Below are 17,880 nucleotides of genomic sequence, written 5' to 3' on the forward strand. Positions count from 1 at the left end.
TAATTGACAATCAATATACAAAAATATTCTAAATAAATAATGGCTCTGCTTATCCTAAAAGTGGAAGATTTGGCAACAACGGGGCACATATATTACATGACAAATTGAGTGGAGCTGAGTATTGCCAGGTTTGCTCTTTCTGTAACACTGCATTATAGTCCCAGCGATATCTTTCTTTCCTTAAACTGGAACGAACCTACTTCAGGCGCTTATGTTACCTGCCTGGTTACTATAGCCATTTGGCTTTGTGACTTCTGAAAAGGAGGTGTCATGTCAATACCAATCTACTTCACATAAATTATTTCTAACCATTACAATTTTATAAATTGGACTAAATATGAATATTATTTTACATATGCAGAAATTACTGAGAGAAGTTAAGAAAGTAAATGCTGGAGTTCCCGTTGTGGTGCAGTGGTTAACGAATCTGACTAGGAACCATGAGGTTGTGGGTTCCGTCCCTGCCCTTGCTCAGTGGGTTAACGATCCGGCGTTGTTGCCGTGAGTTGTGGTGTAGGTCGCAGACGCGGCTCCGACCCTGCGTTGCTGTGGCTCTGGCGTAGGCCGGTGGCTACAGCTCCGATTAGACCGCTAGCCTGGGAACCTCCATATGCCGCGGGAGCGGCCCAAAAAAATAGCAAAAAGACAAAAAAAAAAAAAAAAAAAGAAAGAAAGAAAGTAAATGCTCATGAAAGTTACTGCTAATTAGTAGGAGAGCTGAGTTTCCCATTATATCACATAGACTGGCATATGGCTAACCATATTTTTAGTATTGTTAAATGATAAGCAATGAATATGAAGAATGTGGTTTTCATACATTAATGACATTTTAATTAACATATCCAAATGCCATTTTAGGTATTTATTTTAAACGCTTTAGACTAGAAAAATACAATGAGGCACTTCCAGGGAAAAAATGAAGAAACTTATCTTGAACCATACAACTAGTACATGGCAGAGGTGAACTACACAAACATGAAATAATCACTGCACATCATAAAATCCTCATTTCCTGTTATCATGTTCTAAATCAACCTCAGTAGAAGCACTCCTTGGAATACGGGGTACAAAAATTGGTTGGAAAGACAATTCTAATTGTCATGACTTCTTAGAATTCAAATTCTGTTTAGGTATTTGAAACCGCAGAATTACCATATTATTGAGGAACAAGGTTTAAATAGTGCCTCAGACCCATCTGAGACCTGCCACTGATAGGTCTGATAACCCATCTCAGACCTGCCACTGCCTGGACTACTTGTCTTCCTTTTAGGAAACAAGGTAATAGTTTCATTTATCTTTTTGTTATCCTACATGCCTGTAATACCATAAAAACCAATAACTTTAAAAGCTACTTTTAAAGAAACTAATGTCAGTGTACCTTATGATTCTTTGAGAAATTGTGTGATAACTAACATAGTCAACTGATTTATCTCCTTTTAAATGTTTCTGAATATAATTAACATATAGACAAAGGAAACTATGTCCATATCTTCTCTATCTTACGATGAAGTGCCATAGTCTGATTTTAAGGATGAGCTCATCATAATGAGGTTTTTTGGAAACCCAGGGCACTGCATATTTGATGTGTGACCTATATCACTTTCTTCATCTGTTAATCAGACACTTTTACCTAACATAATGGTCCTGGAGACTAGAGAAAGTCTTTACAAACTAGCATGATGTCTGGCAATAGCAGTTGCTTAGTAACCATAACTATTTCTAGTTCTCATTTATCAATATGCTAAAAGCATTTCCTTAACTCTTTGTCCATGTTCCAATTTCTTACATCCATGGAAAATAAAATGTCTACAGTAAAAATGAGGTAAATAGCTATATATATATATATATATTATACTTCTTTCAAAATTTAAAAGGCAGTCATATATTTATAATCTCATTTTAAAACATTGTCCTTAGGAAATATTTCTAAAGCAGGTGTTATATGTACCATCCTGTAAGACTGAACAAATATAGCTGAGATTCTTTAGTTGGCTTCAGAAATTAATAGCAAAATTAGGCAATGCAAATCTGAAGACAGAATAATTCTCATGTATACACATTCTCTAGAGGCTCGTAGGTAAAAATCCCCAGCAAGTTTAACAATGGATGAGTCAAATAAAATATTTCCCTTTAAAGTAATTCATTTCATATTTACAGTTCTAAGAGAGTAAAACACTGTTTTATACCAGAAAGGTATTAGAAGACTTTATTTTTTCAGTTCTCTGTTTATCTTCTGAAAACAGTTGAATAGACATGTATGTGGTCAGAAAACTTTGTGGACTTAACACAGAGTCACAGTATTAGAGATTGAGCTGGAAGGGATCTTGGAAATCAAATCTCATTAGTTAAATCTCTCTTTTGTTAGATATTCAAAATGATATTCAGTGATGTCCATTGACTTGCTCAAGATTGAACAGTCTATCTGAAGCTGAGCCAGGATCCATTAGCAGGTGTCCTTCTCTCCAACACAGTATTATTTCCACCTGCTAATTCGTTCCTTCATGAGGGAGTCAGACTCCATCTTTTGGCTCACCTGAAATCTGATTTTAAAATGATTTTCTCTTGTATTTTTGCATTTCTGATAATGATTCTTCATAAGATTAAAGAAGAATTATAAATAATATAGCCTTATTAGCATAAGCATAAGTTAATTTTCACCACCAGTATCTTCATGTCTAGACTAGTACCTGATATGGTAGTAAATATTCACTGAATAAATGAGTAAATTAACAAATAAATTAGCTATTTATACATAGAGTCAATTATACTATTAATTTGCTATGTCCCAAAGGAACTTCCACAATTTAGAAACCAAGATTTTACATTATGTTGCATTAATTTCTCCTTATGAAGAACTTGTCATTGTCACACACAGGTGTTTCTCAATGAATGTGCTTTTATCAATCTCCATTTCCCTTTCTCAATTACCTTTTACAAAACAAATGAATACATAGTTAATGAGGAACAAGGTGATTTTTAAGGAGATTAAAATTATTACTGATTAGCTCTATATCTATTCCACAGGATTAAGTAAACATGAAGTTCTTCATCTTTACCTGCCTTTTGGCCGTTGCTTTTGCAAAGCATGTAAGTATAATAAGATATTTATGAGTATCTATTATTATCTAAATATGTGAAGAATGAATCTTTTGTGCAGATAATGGCAGTGGTAGGCAGCAGAGAATGGAGACAAAGTGTGTCACCTTTGAAACTTATAATCAAAGATGGCATTGGCCTTGCCCTATACAAGCTACCAAGGTGGATAAAGATAATTCTTATGTGTTCTCCTTGTAGGGTTGGAAGTTTGAATTTACTGGGGTACTATTTTCACTCCAAGAACACCCTCCTGAAAGTAAGACATGTATTAAACCACAAAAAGAAAGATATCTTTTAAAGCTCAAGAGAGCCACAGATAAAATGTAGATTCCCAAACTATCCCAAACCATCTCTCAAGCACACTTCATCATTCTTGACTACAGCAGCTTGGCAACCATGGCACTTAGACAGGAAACAAGGATGCATTGAAAAGTGGTAACTTTGACAATGATTTACCAAATAACCTAAAGCAAAGTAATCCGTTAACTTCTCAAAGTATCATATTTCTCTAGTGAGAATGTAATGATAACATTTCCATCACATAATGGTAAGGAAGGACTAGATGCTTTAGGTGAAGAGCTTTGATGACACAAGCACATAATCTCTTAACATTTTCAGTAGTAACTCAGTTTCTCCCTTAACTGCAGCCTGTGCTGCCAGTCCCACCCCCATATCCGGTACCTCACTCCCTACAAGGGCACCTGTCATCAGGGTGACCAGAATTCTTTGCCTCCTATGCATTTCCATATCTCATACATCAATCTTGAAAAGGTTTGTTATTTCTTCAATGGAGAGTTAACCGAAGAGCATGCTACAGTAAGAATTTCAGTGAGGCAAAGAGAATAAAGCAATAATAATGCTTCAGTGATCCATCTTACACCATTTCATTGATTCTTCTCTTGTAATCTCCTAGTCTTAACCACACTTCTCCCTTTCTCTCTAAATCAGTAATTGTCCTCAATCTTTAAGATTAATTAAATCTAGCAATTCATGTAACACTGAATAAAATAAAATAGCAGGGTATTATAAAATTTTAAGATTCTGTAGCATATGTGCATGTCCTTCTTATTATATTTTAAACTGTGACAGGATTAATACTTAAAAACTAGGAACCTAACCACTGCCTAAAAGTAAGAAATATATTAAGCCATAAAAATGATTTATTTGAATGACAGAATGATTTGTTTATTAATATTATAGGGTATAATATTACAATCACAATGGAAAACTTTAACTAAACCCTATGTGTTCCCAGAAAAAAAAAAATTCTAAAAGTCCCTTGTCATCAAAACAAAAACAGCAACAAAACAAAACAAACAAAAACTATGAGGACAGCTTAGCATTTTAAATCTACCATAAAAATGAAACTTGTATTTTTTTTTTAATAGGAGATGGAGCATGTCTCCTCCAGTGAGGTAAGATACTTTAGTGTAAACATCAAATCCTTTCACCTAGTTAAAACATAATATGCCCTGATTATTGCCTTTAAAATAGGTTTTTTCACCAGTAATTCTAGAGATAGAGTCAGAGAAAATTGAAAAAGAAGCCATAAAAAAGCCTATATGTGAAGGAGTAAAGTAAAAATCTACACATTCAAATCACCAAGATTAGACCAGTGCATTTTTTTCTAAAGTTTTCTTAGTATTAATTGATTGATAGTTGTTCATAAGTCGTGAAGAACATTTTGTGAATAGAGTGACAGGAATCCATTCTGTGTTTCTGCAATAGGGACTCAAGTTTTTCTGGAACAGTATTAAACACTACTTTCCAAATGACTTTCTGGCCATAATAAGTCCATAACAGATGCCCACAGACAATGTTTATGTAACCTAAGAATTTTCTTGTTTTTCTGCAAAGCATTTAATTTCTTTCAAAAAGACAAATGGAAAAATAAAAAAAGTAAAGAAATTTGGAAATTGTACAGAGGAGATAGGAAATCTTTTCTTTCTTCTCTGTGGATGATTTTGAGAAAGCTTTTGATTCCGTTATTCAGAACCCAAAGCATAATCTGAAATGCATTAGTTATCTGAAATATATAAGTATGTAGACAGAGTGAAACTTTGACTGACTTTGCCATATAGTTCAGGTAAAGACTAATATGTGAATCCACACAACAGATAATGGTTGTAGATTGAAACTTTATTAATCTAGTATGAATACAATTTAGGTAAATAAATAATGGTGTCTTTCTTTTTCTAAGGAATCTATCAACATCTCCCAGGAAGTAAGTCCTAGATTCTTAAATTAAGTATATTTTAACTTTCTTTAATCAAAATCATAAAATAAATTTATTTATTTATTTTGTAGAAATATAAGCAGGAAAAAAATGTGATCAATCATCCCAGCAAGGTAAGGTTTAATTACTTTAGATGATTAATCTGATTAAGACACATTTTTCTATCAAACATGGGTCACTGTCTCACTCACCCCCAAAGAGTATTATTTTTAACTATGATTGTGAAGATGGCAATGTTTTCATTGTTTTGCCAAAATGCTATGGACTAACATGAAAGGAATTATAGAAAAGATTTTTGAGACATAATATTGATGCAGAAAATCTTTGAATTTCTTGTTAATTAGTCATCACCTTTACTTTTCTTTCCTAAGTTCTGTACTCATATTTTATTCACAAAATTATATTTCCTTTGCTATGACTTTGTGCTCAAGAACATTATATTGCATTTCAGTAAATGCTATATACCCTTGGTTTTGTTTTTTTTTAGGAGGACATTTGCGCTACTTCCTGTGAGGTATATGTTAATTTCATATCTGTAGTACTATGTAAAGTAAATATTATGGTATTTTGAACCAAATTTAAATTATTTCCTGGATTTGGAAAATGTATTTCAAGTCAATCAAATATGAAAACCAAGATTTTCATTAAATGAGAACAAAATTATATCCTCTTCTCTTAATTCTATGAATAATTCAAATGAAGAAAATATATCTTTGCATGAATCAACTACTACACTTGACTCTCAGATTCTATGAGGAATGAAGAAGTTGTCTTTCAGTCGTTTTTATTCTTTTTTTTAAATTTTTTTAAAATTTTTTGTCTTTTTGCCTTTTCGAGGGCTGCTCCTGAAGCATATGGAGGTTCCCAGGCTAGGGATTGAACCGGAGCTGCAGCCACCAGCCTACGCCAGAGCCACAGCAACACAGGATCTGAGCCGAGTTGGCAACCTACACCTCAGCTACGGCAATGCCAGATCCTTAACCCACTGAGCAAGGCCAGGGATCGAACCTGCAACCTCATGGTTCCTAGTCAGATTCGTTAACCACTGCGCCAAGAGGGGAATTCCTAGTCATTTTTATTCTTAAAGCCTCAAACTTATTTTCTTCTTTTATAAAATTATTTTTCTATTGCAATATTTTCTTAGAATTGACTTCCTGGAACTAAAACCAATTTGTTATCATGAAAACAATATGGATTTACTTCTAAAAGCATGTTTGTTGGCCTAGTGAAGTATGTTTCCTAATACACTGTAAAATAAATCATGACTATAAAATGAAAAAAAAAGTTTATGCATATATTGTCTAAATTTATCTTGTGTATTATTCATTTGTTCACTTGTTAAGCATTTATTTAATAAGAACTATGTCCCCCAAACTGTCTTAGTCTCTAGGAACACAACAGTCAATATGATGGTCTCTGGGGATGCAAGAGTAAATACAGTAAATGACAATAAATCCCACTGGTTGTATGTTTATCACCAAACAGGGAATTCTAATGCAATACATACAAAACTCATATAATGAAAATAAATCTATTCTACTGCTTCTCTTTATGGGAGAGGGATTGTTCCCTTTATACTCAGGAGAAAATATTGTGAGCAATGTTATGGAGATATTACATCTAATTCTTTTTCTCTCTTCAAAAGGAAGCCGTAAGGAACATAAAAGAAGTGGTAAGGAATTTTCATTTATTTAACAATTTTTGATTCATATTGCAAATACATAATATTATAATACTAATAACGATATATGGAAACATCTGTAAATTTCCTTTTTTAATAAATTGAAAAGAAATTTGTGTCACTTAAAAATGATAATTTTCCCTGCCCACTGCAGTAAAAGCCACCTAAAGTGGTCCATATTCTCATGAGACATTTCCACTTAATTACATGATCATTTTTGTCTCTTCCATTTATTTCCCAAAGATGATTAATAATAAACAGCCAAGAAACCTAATGAATTGCATTGCTTTTATTTCAATCCTTTTAACTTTCATACTAATGATCATGTACGTAATATGAGGCCTATCCCAAATAACCACCAACCATCAAAGAATATTGCTGGCATTTCTTCTGGTTACCAGATTTCAATTATATATGTTATTATTTTTTAAGGGATATGCCAGCAGCTCATCTAGTGAGGTAAGAAACGTTCTCTTTTAACATCAAATAGCAAGTTCATCAAAGAATAGATTTTCAGCAAAGTCATGTGCATTAGTTTGCCACTAATGTAAGCAATGAAGAAATCACATATCCCAACATACTGTCATTTGGGGGAGATTGAAAGTGACTATCTACACTGTGGTGTCCATTGATACTCTTTTGACAGAGATGGCAGGAATCTGACTCCAAAGGAAAGTACTGTCTAAATTACTTTACTGTCCAGGAGTTTCCGTCATGGCACAGTGGTTAATGAATCCGACTAGGGACCATGAGGTTGAGGGTTCGATCCGTGGCCTTGCTCAGTGGGTTAAGGATCTGGCGTTGCTGTGAACTGTGGTGTAGGTCGCAGACGCGGCTCGGATCCCGCGTTGCTGTGGCTCTGGCGTGGGCTGGCAGCTACAGCTCCGATTGGACCCCTAGCCTGGGAACCTCCATATGCCACGGGAGCGGCCCAAGAAATGGCAAAAAGACAAAAAAAAAAAAAAAAAAAAAAAATTACTTTACTGTCTAAAGCCAGTGCCAAATCAAGCCTACCGTTTGCCTTCAAACCTCACAATATGGCTTAGGGTAGGGCTTCTCAAAGTGTTATCCAGCATCCAGCAGTGTCAGCATCACCTGTGCAATCTGATACGCTTTAAAATTTGAGAACCTCTTGTTTAAGAGGGGGTGAAGGAGGGGATGGACTACAACATACAGGCCACTGAACAAGAAAGACAGGCTGTGGTAGAAATATCCAAGTAATAAGCACAGTGGGCAAAGGTTTCTGGGAAAGGAAGCAGCACAGCCATGGCCCAGGGCCTTGTGTCTACAGGCACAGCCTGGGGGCTTCCTACTCAGTGTCTAGGAAGCTGCTTTACTCTTTCTCTAAGTTATAGGTTCTGTCTCAAACAGAGAGCCAGTGGTGTCTTACAAATAACAGTTGCTTCCTCTAGAAAGGATGGGCAAGGTTTAGTTTGTCATGCATCTCACCAGGCCTTCTTTGTCATTGTTCTGTCACCTGCCTGCACTCCATAGGCATTTGCTATTAAATGAATGATGCAGACCTGATGAAAATTTTGAAAGGAAACAGACTGTCCGTTACATGATAATTACTTTGACACAGTGTGCAGGCTCTGAATATTGAATTTATTGAATTCCTAATAAATAATTTCTCAGTCGTAGAGGCTTGGGCCCTAAGTAAATGTAACCCATTTCCCTTTCTACTCTAGTAAAACTCTAAGGCTAAATCATGCAAATTAATTCTCCTTTTCTGCCCTTAAGGAATCTGTGGACATTCCCGCAGAGGTAAGTACTTTTCATTCAAGCAAAATGAAGTAAATATCACCTAGCACTATTTCCTTTTTGGGCATTTTTACAGCAAGTGCTTTTGTTTTCTTAACAGAACGTTAAGGTCACTGTAGAAGATAAGCACTACCTAAAACAACTGGTAAATTCTTCATACAAATTATAATTTCAATAAACCATCATATTGTCGCTGTTTCTCTTCCCAATTGTTCACATAACTCATTCCATCCCAGTGAAATATTTACCCCTGATTCACAGTAAGTAGTATATTTTTGACTTTAATTTCCAGCTATTCTTTTGTCAAACTTGTGGATTTATAGTTTAAGAACAATGAGTACTGATCAATTATCCAACTGATTTTGAAGTCACAAACCTCAGAAAATTTGTTTCAAGTTTAAGTGATATGAGGTAGAAACCAGCATAGGCATCACATTTTTTGTCCACTCAATTTGTTTTTGACAATAGTGCCGTAGACAAATATCTCAAGAATAAAGTTTTCCAAGCCACACGTAGGAGGTCATGTAACCCACTCCTGTGGACTAGAAAAGTCTGCTGTGTGCACAAAGACAGAGCGCCTGCTTTGGAGTCGGCATCTTATATTCCAACCCTAACTTCACACCAACCTACAGTTTCCTCAACTAAAAGTAAAGATAGTTCTTTATATTCACCCTGAGGAATTACATTAGATGATATGTATGTACATCGTATTTTAAAATGCTTTGAAAACAGTAGTTAGGTGCACCTAAAAGAAAATAACAATTATTGTTATCATATCTCTACACAGAGCAGACATTCCTTCTACAGGCTTTAGAACAGAAGTAGCCTTTCTTTGAATCATTAAAAATGGGACTCCCCAGATTAAATTTCTCTATTTAGGAAATTCTGATGACTAGAAAAGCCATTCTTAACTTTGTCAAAATGCTGCCAGTAGCATGCTTCCTTTGTACCACTCTTACTTAACTATGAATTCATCCAATGCTCATTTCCAGGCAATTCTGAAAACCAACTGACATTCCAAACACCCGCTTATTTTTAAATCTTTATGAAATGAAAATTCCCCTGAGTGAAGAAGCCATTGTGATTTATATTTAATCTTTAAAAAAAAAAAAAAAAGAGTCTTCAGTCAGATCAAAGACTCTGGAATTTACTAGACTATTTATTGAGCCTGATAGATAGATGATAGATAGATAGATAATAGATCTATCTCCCTATATATAGCACTATGAAAGCTGCTATGTATTTTAATGATATAACCCTAAATGGTAAATAATGCTCAAGGAAATTAAGCAATATAACCAGGGTCATGAATTCCAATACCCAGGATCAAGGGTTTAAAGTTCAGTTTTGTCTCTGAAACCAGACTTCATATATACCTGGAAAAAAAATGATAGGCACTTAACCTTCTAATTCAAAAAATGTTTCTTTCCTTTCTTATACATACTTTTGTTTTTCGTCACATAGATATTGTTCTGAAGGCCTTAATAATCAGATAGTTTCTTTAATTTTGCAATATATTATAAATGTAAAAATAGTTACAGTAAATATGTGACTCTTCCCCTTAGGTAATCTTGCCACCATTTATATATTACCTAATTAAATAAAGTTTAAGTAACTTGTTTCTACCAAAATCTGCTTTTGACCCATAGAGAAGATTCAATACCAGAGTAAATATTGCTAATCTTCTTTCTCTCTAGGAGAAAATCAGTCAGTTTTATCAGAAGTTCCCCCAATATCTCCAGGCTCTTTATCAAGCTCAGATTGTTATGAACCCATGGGATCAGACGAAGACAAGTGCCTACCCCTTCATTCCCACTGTGGTGAGTGCTGTTTTTTTATCTGCTGTCTTTTGTTTTTCTTTTTTGGTTTTAGTGAGGGATGAAGTCAGGATAAAGATATGTAAAAAAACCAGAGATGAAATGCCCTGACGTGTTTTAACTGAGAACATAGAACAACTGCAAATAAAATCATGTAGTTCAGAAATTAAGTCATAGACAATATAGTCAAAATATAGTGACAAATAACAATAGTAACCGTCATGATGAATAATTTAATATAAATTGAAGGTATCTGTCCTAAGTTTTTGGCTCCTCCAACAATTCTCTAATGCAGAAAGGGATGGTAACCACTATTTTCATGTCGTAAAACGTTCGTGTTTTAAGAAAATAAAAGGAAGTGAAGTAATTTGCTCAAGTTCCAAGTACCCTCTACCATTTTGTTTCATAAAACAGTCTGTCTCAAGGAGCCTTTTCTTATATGAGGAATAAATAACAGAAGTTCTCTTGGCCCTTCTTTTTTTTCAGATACAGAGCGGAGAAGAGCTCTCCACCAGTGAGGTAAGGCCTTTTACTACAAAGGTAGTACCTGGGTAACTAGCAAGATATTACACGCTAATTATACACTCTACTAGATAGTCTTTGATCTAGTTTTTTTAAGCAATAAATCTAGATTTACATAATATTGGAAAACTGGAACTTCAGACCTCTAAGAAATATCTGGGGAAGGCAGAACAAAAATATGTACATCCAAGGATACAAAGATTAGATTTGTGCTAGTTGACTTTACCAAAAATGTTAATACTATCTTAAGGTCACCATTAATAGTGCTAAGTACACCCAGGAGGCATGGTGTACATCTTAAATATTATAAATAAGGTGGGAGGAATCCAATGGATCTTTCTGAAAAAAGAACTCTAGTTTATCCAGATCCATAGGGTGCTGTTATCCAAACATCTTCCTGTACGTCAGATGTGATTAAACACAGCACCACATCGCACAAAACATAATCTAGTTTTATCCTTACTTATTTCATCTCTGATAAGGAATTAAAAAGCCCAGGAAAGAGAAATAACATTTTTAGAAATAAGACTAAAATGTATCATTTCAATTTTTTTTTTCAGGAACCTGTCAGCTCCTCTCAGGAAGTAAGTCAAACCAGTTACATTAAATATAGTTAAGAAATTACTTTTTATTTTATTATGTTTAAAAAATAAATATTATTTATTTTGTATAAACATAAGTAGGAAAGGATATGGTTATATGCACCAATTGGATAAAATTTATTTATATATTTACTGGTGCATTGATGAGATATATCACTCATCACTCAAAAAATATATCTAGCAAGTATGACATCCCTTACATGATCCTAGATCACTGGGATGCAACAGCAATTTTAAAAATCAATAAAAATAAATTTATTTTTCATTATAAAAGAGGGTTTTTTTTCTACATATGTTCAAGTAGAAATTAGGTATAACCTATACAATGAGAATAAAACGTCTAATTCTTCTTTTTTGTTTTAAGGAAAATACAAAGACTGTTGATATGGTAAGGTATTATTTCTATATGAAGCTATATTTAATTCATATTTTTAAAAACTAATATTAAAATATTGAGTTATGCCTATCTGAAATGTTCTGCTTTTAATAAAAGAGTTAGATTGCTAAGTTACTTAAAAAATAGTTTTTCCACCTCTTATCTTTGTTTCTCTCAATTATCTTAAATTCTTTCAATTAAGTGCTTCTATGTATGTAAGACCTTTCCACATTTCATATGGTTTATATTGCTTCTTTTTTTTTATTATCCAATTTTTACTATTTTTTAAACTGGAAGTTTTACTTCAATTCTTCCTTTTTACCTGCCATATTAATATCCTTATTATAATATGAGGAAGATCTTTAATTTCACAGATAGTAAGAATATACTGATAAGGATTCAATTACTCTGGTCCCCAAATTTTGATTATTTTTTTTATTTTTCAAGAATTCTTCCAGTAGCTCATCTAGTGAGGAAAATGATACTTTTAAAATAAACCAACCAACCAGTTTATTGAGAAATATTGCACTTTTCTGCTGCTAATAATTTTAGATAAATCAGGTATTGCTAATTTTTCTAACAGAGCCATATCAAAATAGCCAATGGAAATAAAGAAAAACTCTTGTATGAAATATACACAGACTCAAAGTCATTTTAAAGGTCTGAAATGAATTATATCCATAGCCCAGAGTAGCTGTTCTATCCCATGATTTTGATAATGTTCAGCTGGACTCTGGTTCCTTGGTAATAGCCATTTTAAAAATAAGCCAATGCCAAATCAGGACGCTGCCAACTGTCTTCACCAGAGCTCTATCCTAGGTCTCTCTTGTTCAGGGAGTTGAATACTGGATTGCGTTATGAGTTTTACAAATCACAGGTACAAGAACATTTGCTGTGGTTAAAGAGCCCAGTGAGTAAGCACAATGGGAAAATGTCCTAGGAGAGGATGAAGGATCGGTGTCTTGTGGCCTGAGGCACAGCCCAATATCTTCTTCCTCAAGGGTCTTAGGAAGCATGGTTTACCCTTTCTCTTGAACTGGGGGTCCATGGTTACTAAAGGAAACGACAGTCTTTCCAGAAAGGGCATGCAGGCGCTGCCACATACATTCCTCAACATACTGTTAGTTTTCCTTTGTCTCTCCCCCCTCTCTTTCTATCACCCATTGCATCTACACATGCTCCACAAGAACTGGACATTTATATGAACAACATAGGTAAATGGAAAACTCAAAACACATTTTCAGTCAAGTATCACATTGACAGAGAATGCTCTTAGAATGAATGGTTAAACTAATTAAATCCATAATAAATTCCTGTAAAGCAGTCCTTTGTTTCTTGGTAACAGTAGCTTGGCCCTGAATTATTAAAATAATTAACTCTAGTTCTTTGCTATAATGACACAGACAAAATTAGTGGTGGGGTATCCAAGTAAAGCTTATTCTCATTTTCTTTTCCTAAGGAATCAATGGAAGAATTCACTAAGGTAAGTAATTTCCATTGAGATGGAATTAATTAAATATCAGCCCATAATATTTTTGTATTTATCACAGTTTATTTTGTTATTGACAGAAAACTGAGTTGACTGAAGAAGAAAAGAATCGCATAAAATTTCTGGTAAATTTTCTACATGAACATTGATAACAACCAGATGCAGCTTGGACACTGCTGAATCACAATCCTCCCAACAACAACAACAGAAAAAAACCCACATTTAAAATAAATTCTAATTTCTATAAAAATCTCCCCTATACTTTGTCAAAACTATTACAAAAACATTCTCTCCTTGTAACAATTGCATCATTGCTGTGTATCCACCCAACCATTATTCCCACGTTATTCTAAAAACCCACTGATTTTTCATTTTGTGAAAACAGGAGATTGTCCTGAAGGCAGATACACACCTTTTTTTCTTTTTTCCACTTAAGTATTTTGGCATTGGGATCTGAAATAACTGAAGACTATTCTTAAATCCACAGTTCATTTTACGAATATACACATAGAGTAAATTTTATATGAATAAACTTTCCCTCACACAGGTCTGTTTGGTATCGTTTAATCCAAATAAAGCTTAAGTTTATTTGGTCATGTACAAGTGTGCTCTGACACATGGGATAACAGGATAATTATTTATGTTTTTTTTCTAGAACAAAATCAAACAATATTATCAGAAATTCACCTGGCCCCAGTACATCAAGACTGTTCATCAAAAGCAGAAAGCCATGAAGCCATGGAATCACATTAAGACAAACAGTTACCAAATTATCCCCAATTTGGTGAGTTCTCCCTTTTATTTTTTATTTAAAGAGAGAGTTATCTTCTGTAGTCAAAATAAGTTAAGGAAATGAAACAGGGAAATAAAATTCTAATAAGTTCTCAAGTCGAAGCTAAAGCAAAATTAAATAAAAATTGTAGTCTGGAAATTAAACTATAAATTATCTAGTACAAACATAGCTACTATAAGCAAACATAATTATAATGATAAAGTGTATTCACATTGGATTTAAACTTCTTAAGTGTTGGTTTAGAATATTTCAGTTGATTCCCATAGCAGTTCTTGAAGGTGAGTCAAGATAGGGAAGATTGCTTCCATTTTACAAAAGTATCTGAAATTCTAAAAAATAGCTAGACCAAACTCTAATTAATATTTCTCTTTTGTTTAATTTTTTTTAATGGGACTTAGGAAACTTTTTTAAACATAAGGAAAAGTGGGAGAGCAGGAAATTGAAAGCAGAGCACTGAAAATTTAGTGTAGAAAATATAGGATTGGAATCAGAAGATCTGACATAAATAAGCTTGTGATTTTGAGCAAGTCACATTCTTTCACAGGATTTTGAAAACTATGTTTTACTTTATTACATATGCACATAGCATTTAAAGATATCTTCCCCATGATTAAAGAAAATAAGAATTAGTATCTAGTTTCAATATGAGATGCCAAATGAATGTTCTAAATATTTTCATGGAGATGTAAATATTCTTTTTGTTTGTTTGTTATTATAAACATTTAGTTAAAATATATTATTCCTTTCTCTTTTAAAGAGATACTTTTAAGATTCTCAAATTAACTGCTTCTACTTGGTTACGGTAAGTGCCTTTAAGTTTAGAATTTAAATAGTATTTCTGTGTGAAGAATGTAACCTTAATATTGTTAAGTAATATAGTTTCAACTGTATTTAAATCATATTTGGTTTATGAAACATTTTAAATTTTGCTTCTGCCGTTTGACTTATAAATATAAGCTATCTGTATAATTTGCATGGATTTTATAAACATTTTTTAAAATATTATGAAAAAGCTTCTCTATAGCTAATGATACATTCAGCCAGAAGCACTGGCTCTGAATGGAAGTTTCCACAAGCACATTCACTAGGATGTTTACCTACTGCATTCGAGTTGAGCCAAGAAGTTCAGACTCAGCATTTCAGTTTGCTGGAAGATATATGTGATATCAAGAGAGTCTTTCTACACAAGCTAGTTTAAAACAAATTCTCCACATCATTTTTACCTGGAAAAATAATCATTTTTTTAAAATACACAAAACCTATTTTTCCTAGTTGCTCTCTTTGACACTTTAACCATTGCTTTGGAGTCATGATGACTATCCAAGGAAACTAATGCACATCAGTGTTGCTTTTTTGCATAGTTACCTTTTATTTTTTCTTACATTGTCCTTGCAATACATAGGTTATCTCCACTTTTGGAATTCTATCTCACTCAAAAGTTATCTTCTTGCTCTTTTTATATGTCCTACATTAGGACAAAGTAAATATCAGGAAAAGGAGTAATAACAGTAATAGTAATTAATTGAGGCCTTACAATACTAATCACAATTATAAGCCCTTTGCCTATATTAACAAATTTCATGTCCACAAAAAACCTAAGAGGTATTTAATATAATCCCAATTTGAGATAAGGAAACTGAAGCCCCTGGTAGTTAAATAAATTGTTTGTGATCACCCTGCAGAAGTGGAAGAGCCAGGAATCTAATACAGATTTCCAGCTCCAGGACACAAACACTGCAGTACTGAAGCCAGACTATGTTGAAAGTCCAGCTCGGGAATTTTTAGAGGATAATTTTCAGCTTTAGGTACATTGCCACAAATTTGATTTGCTTTGTCATGTCAGTTTGGCCCTCTGAACGACGAAAAAAGGGTCAAGTGAATACGCAAAATAAGTTTCTGTGAGAAAAAGAACTATTACGGGTAAAGAGCTGAAAATGCAGTTGTATTTTATAAATAGCAATATCCCCCCTTGCTATTGTTATTTATCTACTACTTTACATTTTTAAAAAGCTGATCATGTGTCTTCTAATGTGAAGGATGTGAGGGAGACAGAAAAGCTACCAAACTTTTCCTCATTAAGCTCTGTTCTAGACAAGGACACAGAAATATCCATACAAGTTGCTAAATGCTAGAGTAGAGGCATGAGAAGTATACAGTAGTGCAGAAAGTCAAGTGACGTGTCAGACTAAAGTCTTACACTAAGTCCCTTCAGAGAATTAGAAACAGACTAAGCAAAACAATGGCAGAGAAGAAAAAGCAAAAGGTAATGAACTGACATAAACATTAGAAAAGAGACAGAAACCAAAAAGTGCACAATAAAATATTTTGAAGAGTTTAATACTTTTAAAGTGATTTCTTAACATATCCCCAAATTGTTTTGCATGGTAATTTTTTAAACTAAAAAAACCCAGATTTCCATTAGATTAAAGGGTTTTAAATGTAGAAAGCAATGATATTTTGTGCCTAAGAAACTGTTGGTAAATAAGAATAAATGTTCTTTCTAAGTTGGCTGAAAATGGGAGTTCCCTAGTGGCCTAGCAGTTAAAGATCTGGTGTTGTCACTTCTGTAGTACAGGTTTGAGCCCTGGCCCAGGAACTTCCACATGCTGCAGGCATGGACAAAATTGAAAGCAAAAATTGGCTGAAAATGTAAATATTTATCATTTAATAAATATAAATATTACCTTTGTATGCTGGATTGAAGAATTTGGACAACTTTCACTCCTTCCTTAATCGTTCACAAATAGTTATTAAAATCCTACTATATCCTGGGTATCACACTGAGCACTAGAAAATATTAACTAATAATAGTTATAAATAATAACATTCTGCTAGACTAGGATGGATGAGTATGTGTGGGTTCTGTGTACAAATATACATTATTTCTGGAATATAAATCTAATAGACTTAACTTTTTTTTTAGGCTTGACTGGAAAAATCTCTTCTACAGTTTCTAATCTACCACTTTACTTCACATTCCCAGCATGTTTGGAGAGGCCAAGACAGAAATGTTAAGCAAAAGGAAGACTGTGCAGATATTTCCTGAATTATTTATAGTCTGCCTGTTAGTTCATGTTAAACATACTGGGTTTGTACTGTGGTTTCATCTGAGTTTAGCTGATGATGATTGAAAATGCTTTCACCACTCTTTCTGAGCTATAGAACTGCATTTATTCTCCCCTAAAAATAAAATTTCAAATGCATCCTTTGGTGTGTAATCATCATTTCCATAGATCATATTAGCTCACTAAGATACTGATGATAATATAAATAGTCCGTTAACAATGGCTTTAAACCAGCTTGGCTACCACTGAAATAATTGTACACTTTCTGCATATTTCAATTGTACTTCTCACAGTGGATAACCTTGAACACTACAAATTATATTCTGCAACCACAGCTAGGTTTACAGTACTATTCAGTCATCATTTTACTATATATACATATTTTTATTTGTGTTCATAATTTGCCACAGCATTAATCCCAAACCTTCACCAGAATCCTCTA

The 17,880-nt window shown here is 33.6% G+C and overlaps 1 protein-coding gene across 3 annotated transcripts in view; it reads left to right on the forward strand.

Annotated features, from left to right (window-relative positions):
- CSN1S2 (alpha(s2)-casein) overlaps positions 1–17,576 on the forward strand; it is a 41,279-nt gene extending 23,703 nt beyond the window's left edge. The window contains exons 5-23 of one of the 3 annotated variants that reach the window (XM_021100497.2): positions 1,131–1,278; positions 3,025–3,087; positions 4,485–4,511; positions 5,297–5,320; positions 5,404–5,445; positions 5,820–5,846; positions 6,978–7,004; positions 7,446–7,472; positions 8,754–8,777; positions 8,875–8,919; positions 10,472–10,594; positions 11,078–11,110; positions 11,674–11,697; positions 12,080–12,103; positions 13,551–13,574; positions 13,661–13,705; positions 14,236–14,364; positions 15,131–15,175; positions 17,297–17,576. In XM_021100497.2, coding sequence (XP_020956156.1) covers positions 3,037–3,087; positions 4,485–4,511; positions 5,297–5,320; positions 5,404–5,445; positions 5,820–5,846; positions 6,978–7,004; positions 7,446–7,472; positions 8,754–8,777; positions 8,875–8,919; positions 10,472–10,594; positions 11,078–11,110; positions 11,674–11,697; positions 12,080–12,103; positions 13,551–13,574; positions 13,661–13,705; positions 14,236–14,364; positions 15,131–15,142 — 708 coding nt within the window. In that variant the 5' untranslated portion in view covers positions 1,131–1,278; positions 3,025–3,036 and the 3' untranslated portion in view covers positions 15,143–15,175; positions 17,297–17,576. 3 annotated transcript variants of the gene reach the window in all.
- Positions 17,577–17,880: the final 304 nt, after the last annotated feature.

The sequence above is a fragment of the Sus scrofa genome, chromosome 8, assembly GCF_054392235.1.
Source record: "Sus scrofa isolate SSC_HxYL_T2T_F1_AM1 chromosome 8, Sscrofa_HxYL_maternal_Yorkshire_Landrace_v2.0, whole genome shotgun sequence".
In the NCBI taxonomy this organism is placed as follows: Eukaryota; Metazoa; Chordata; class Mammalia; order Artiodactyla; family Suidae; genus Sus; species Sus scrofa.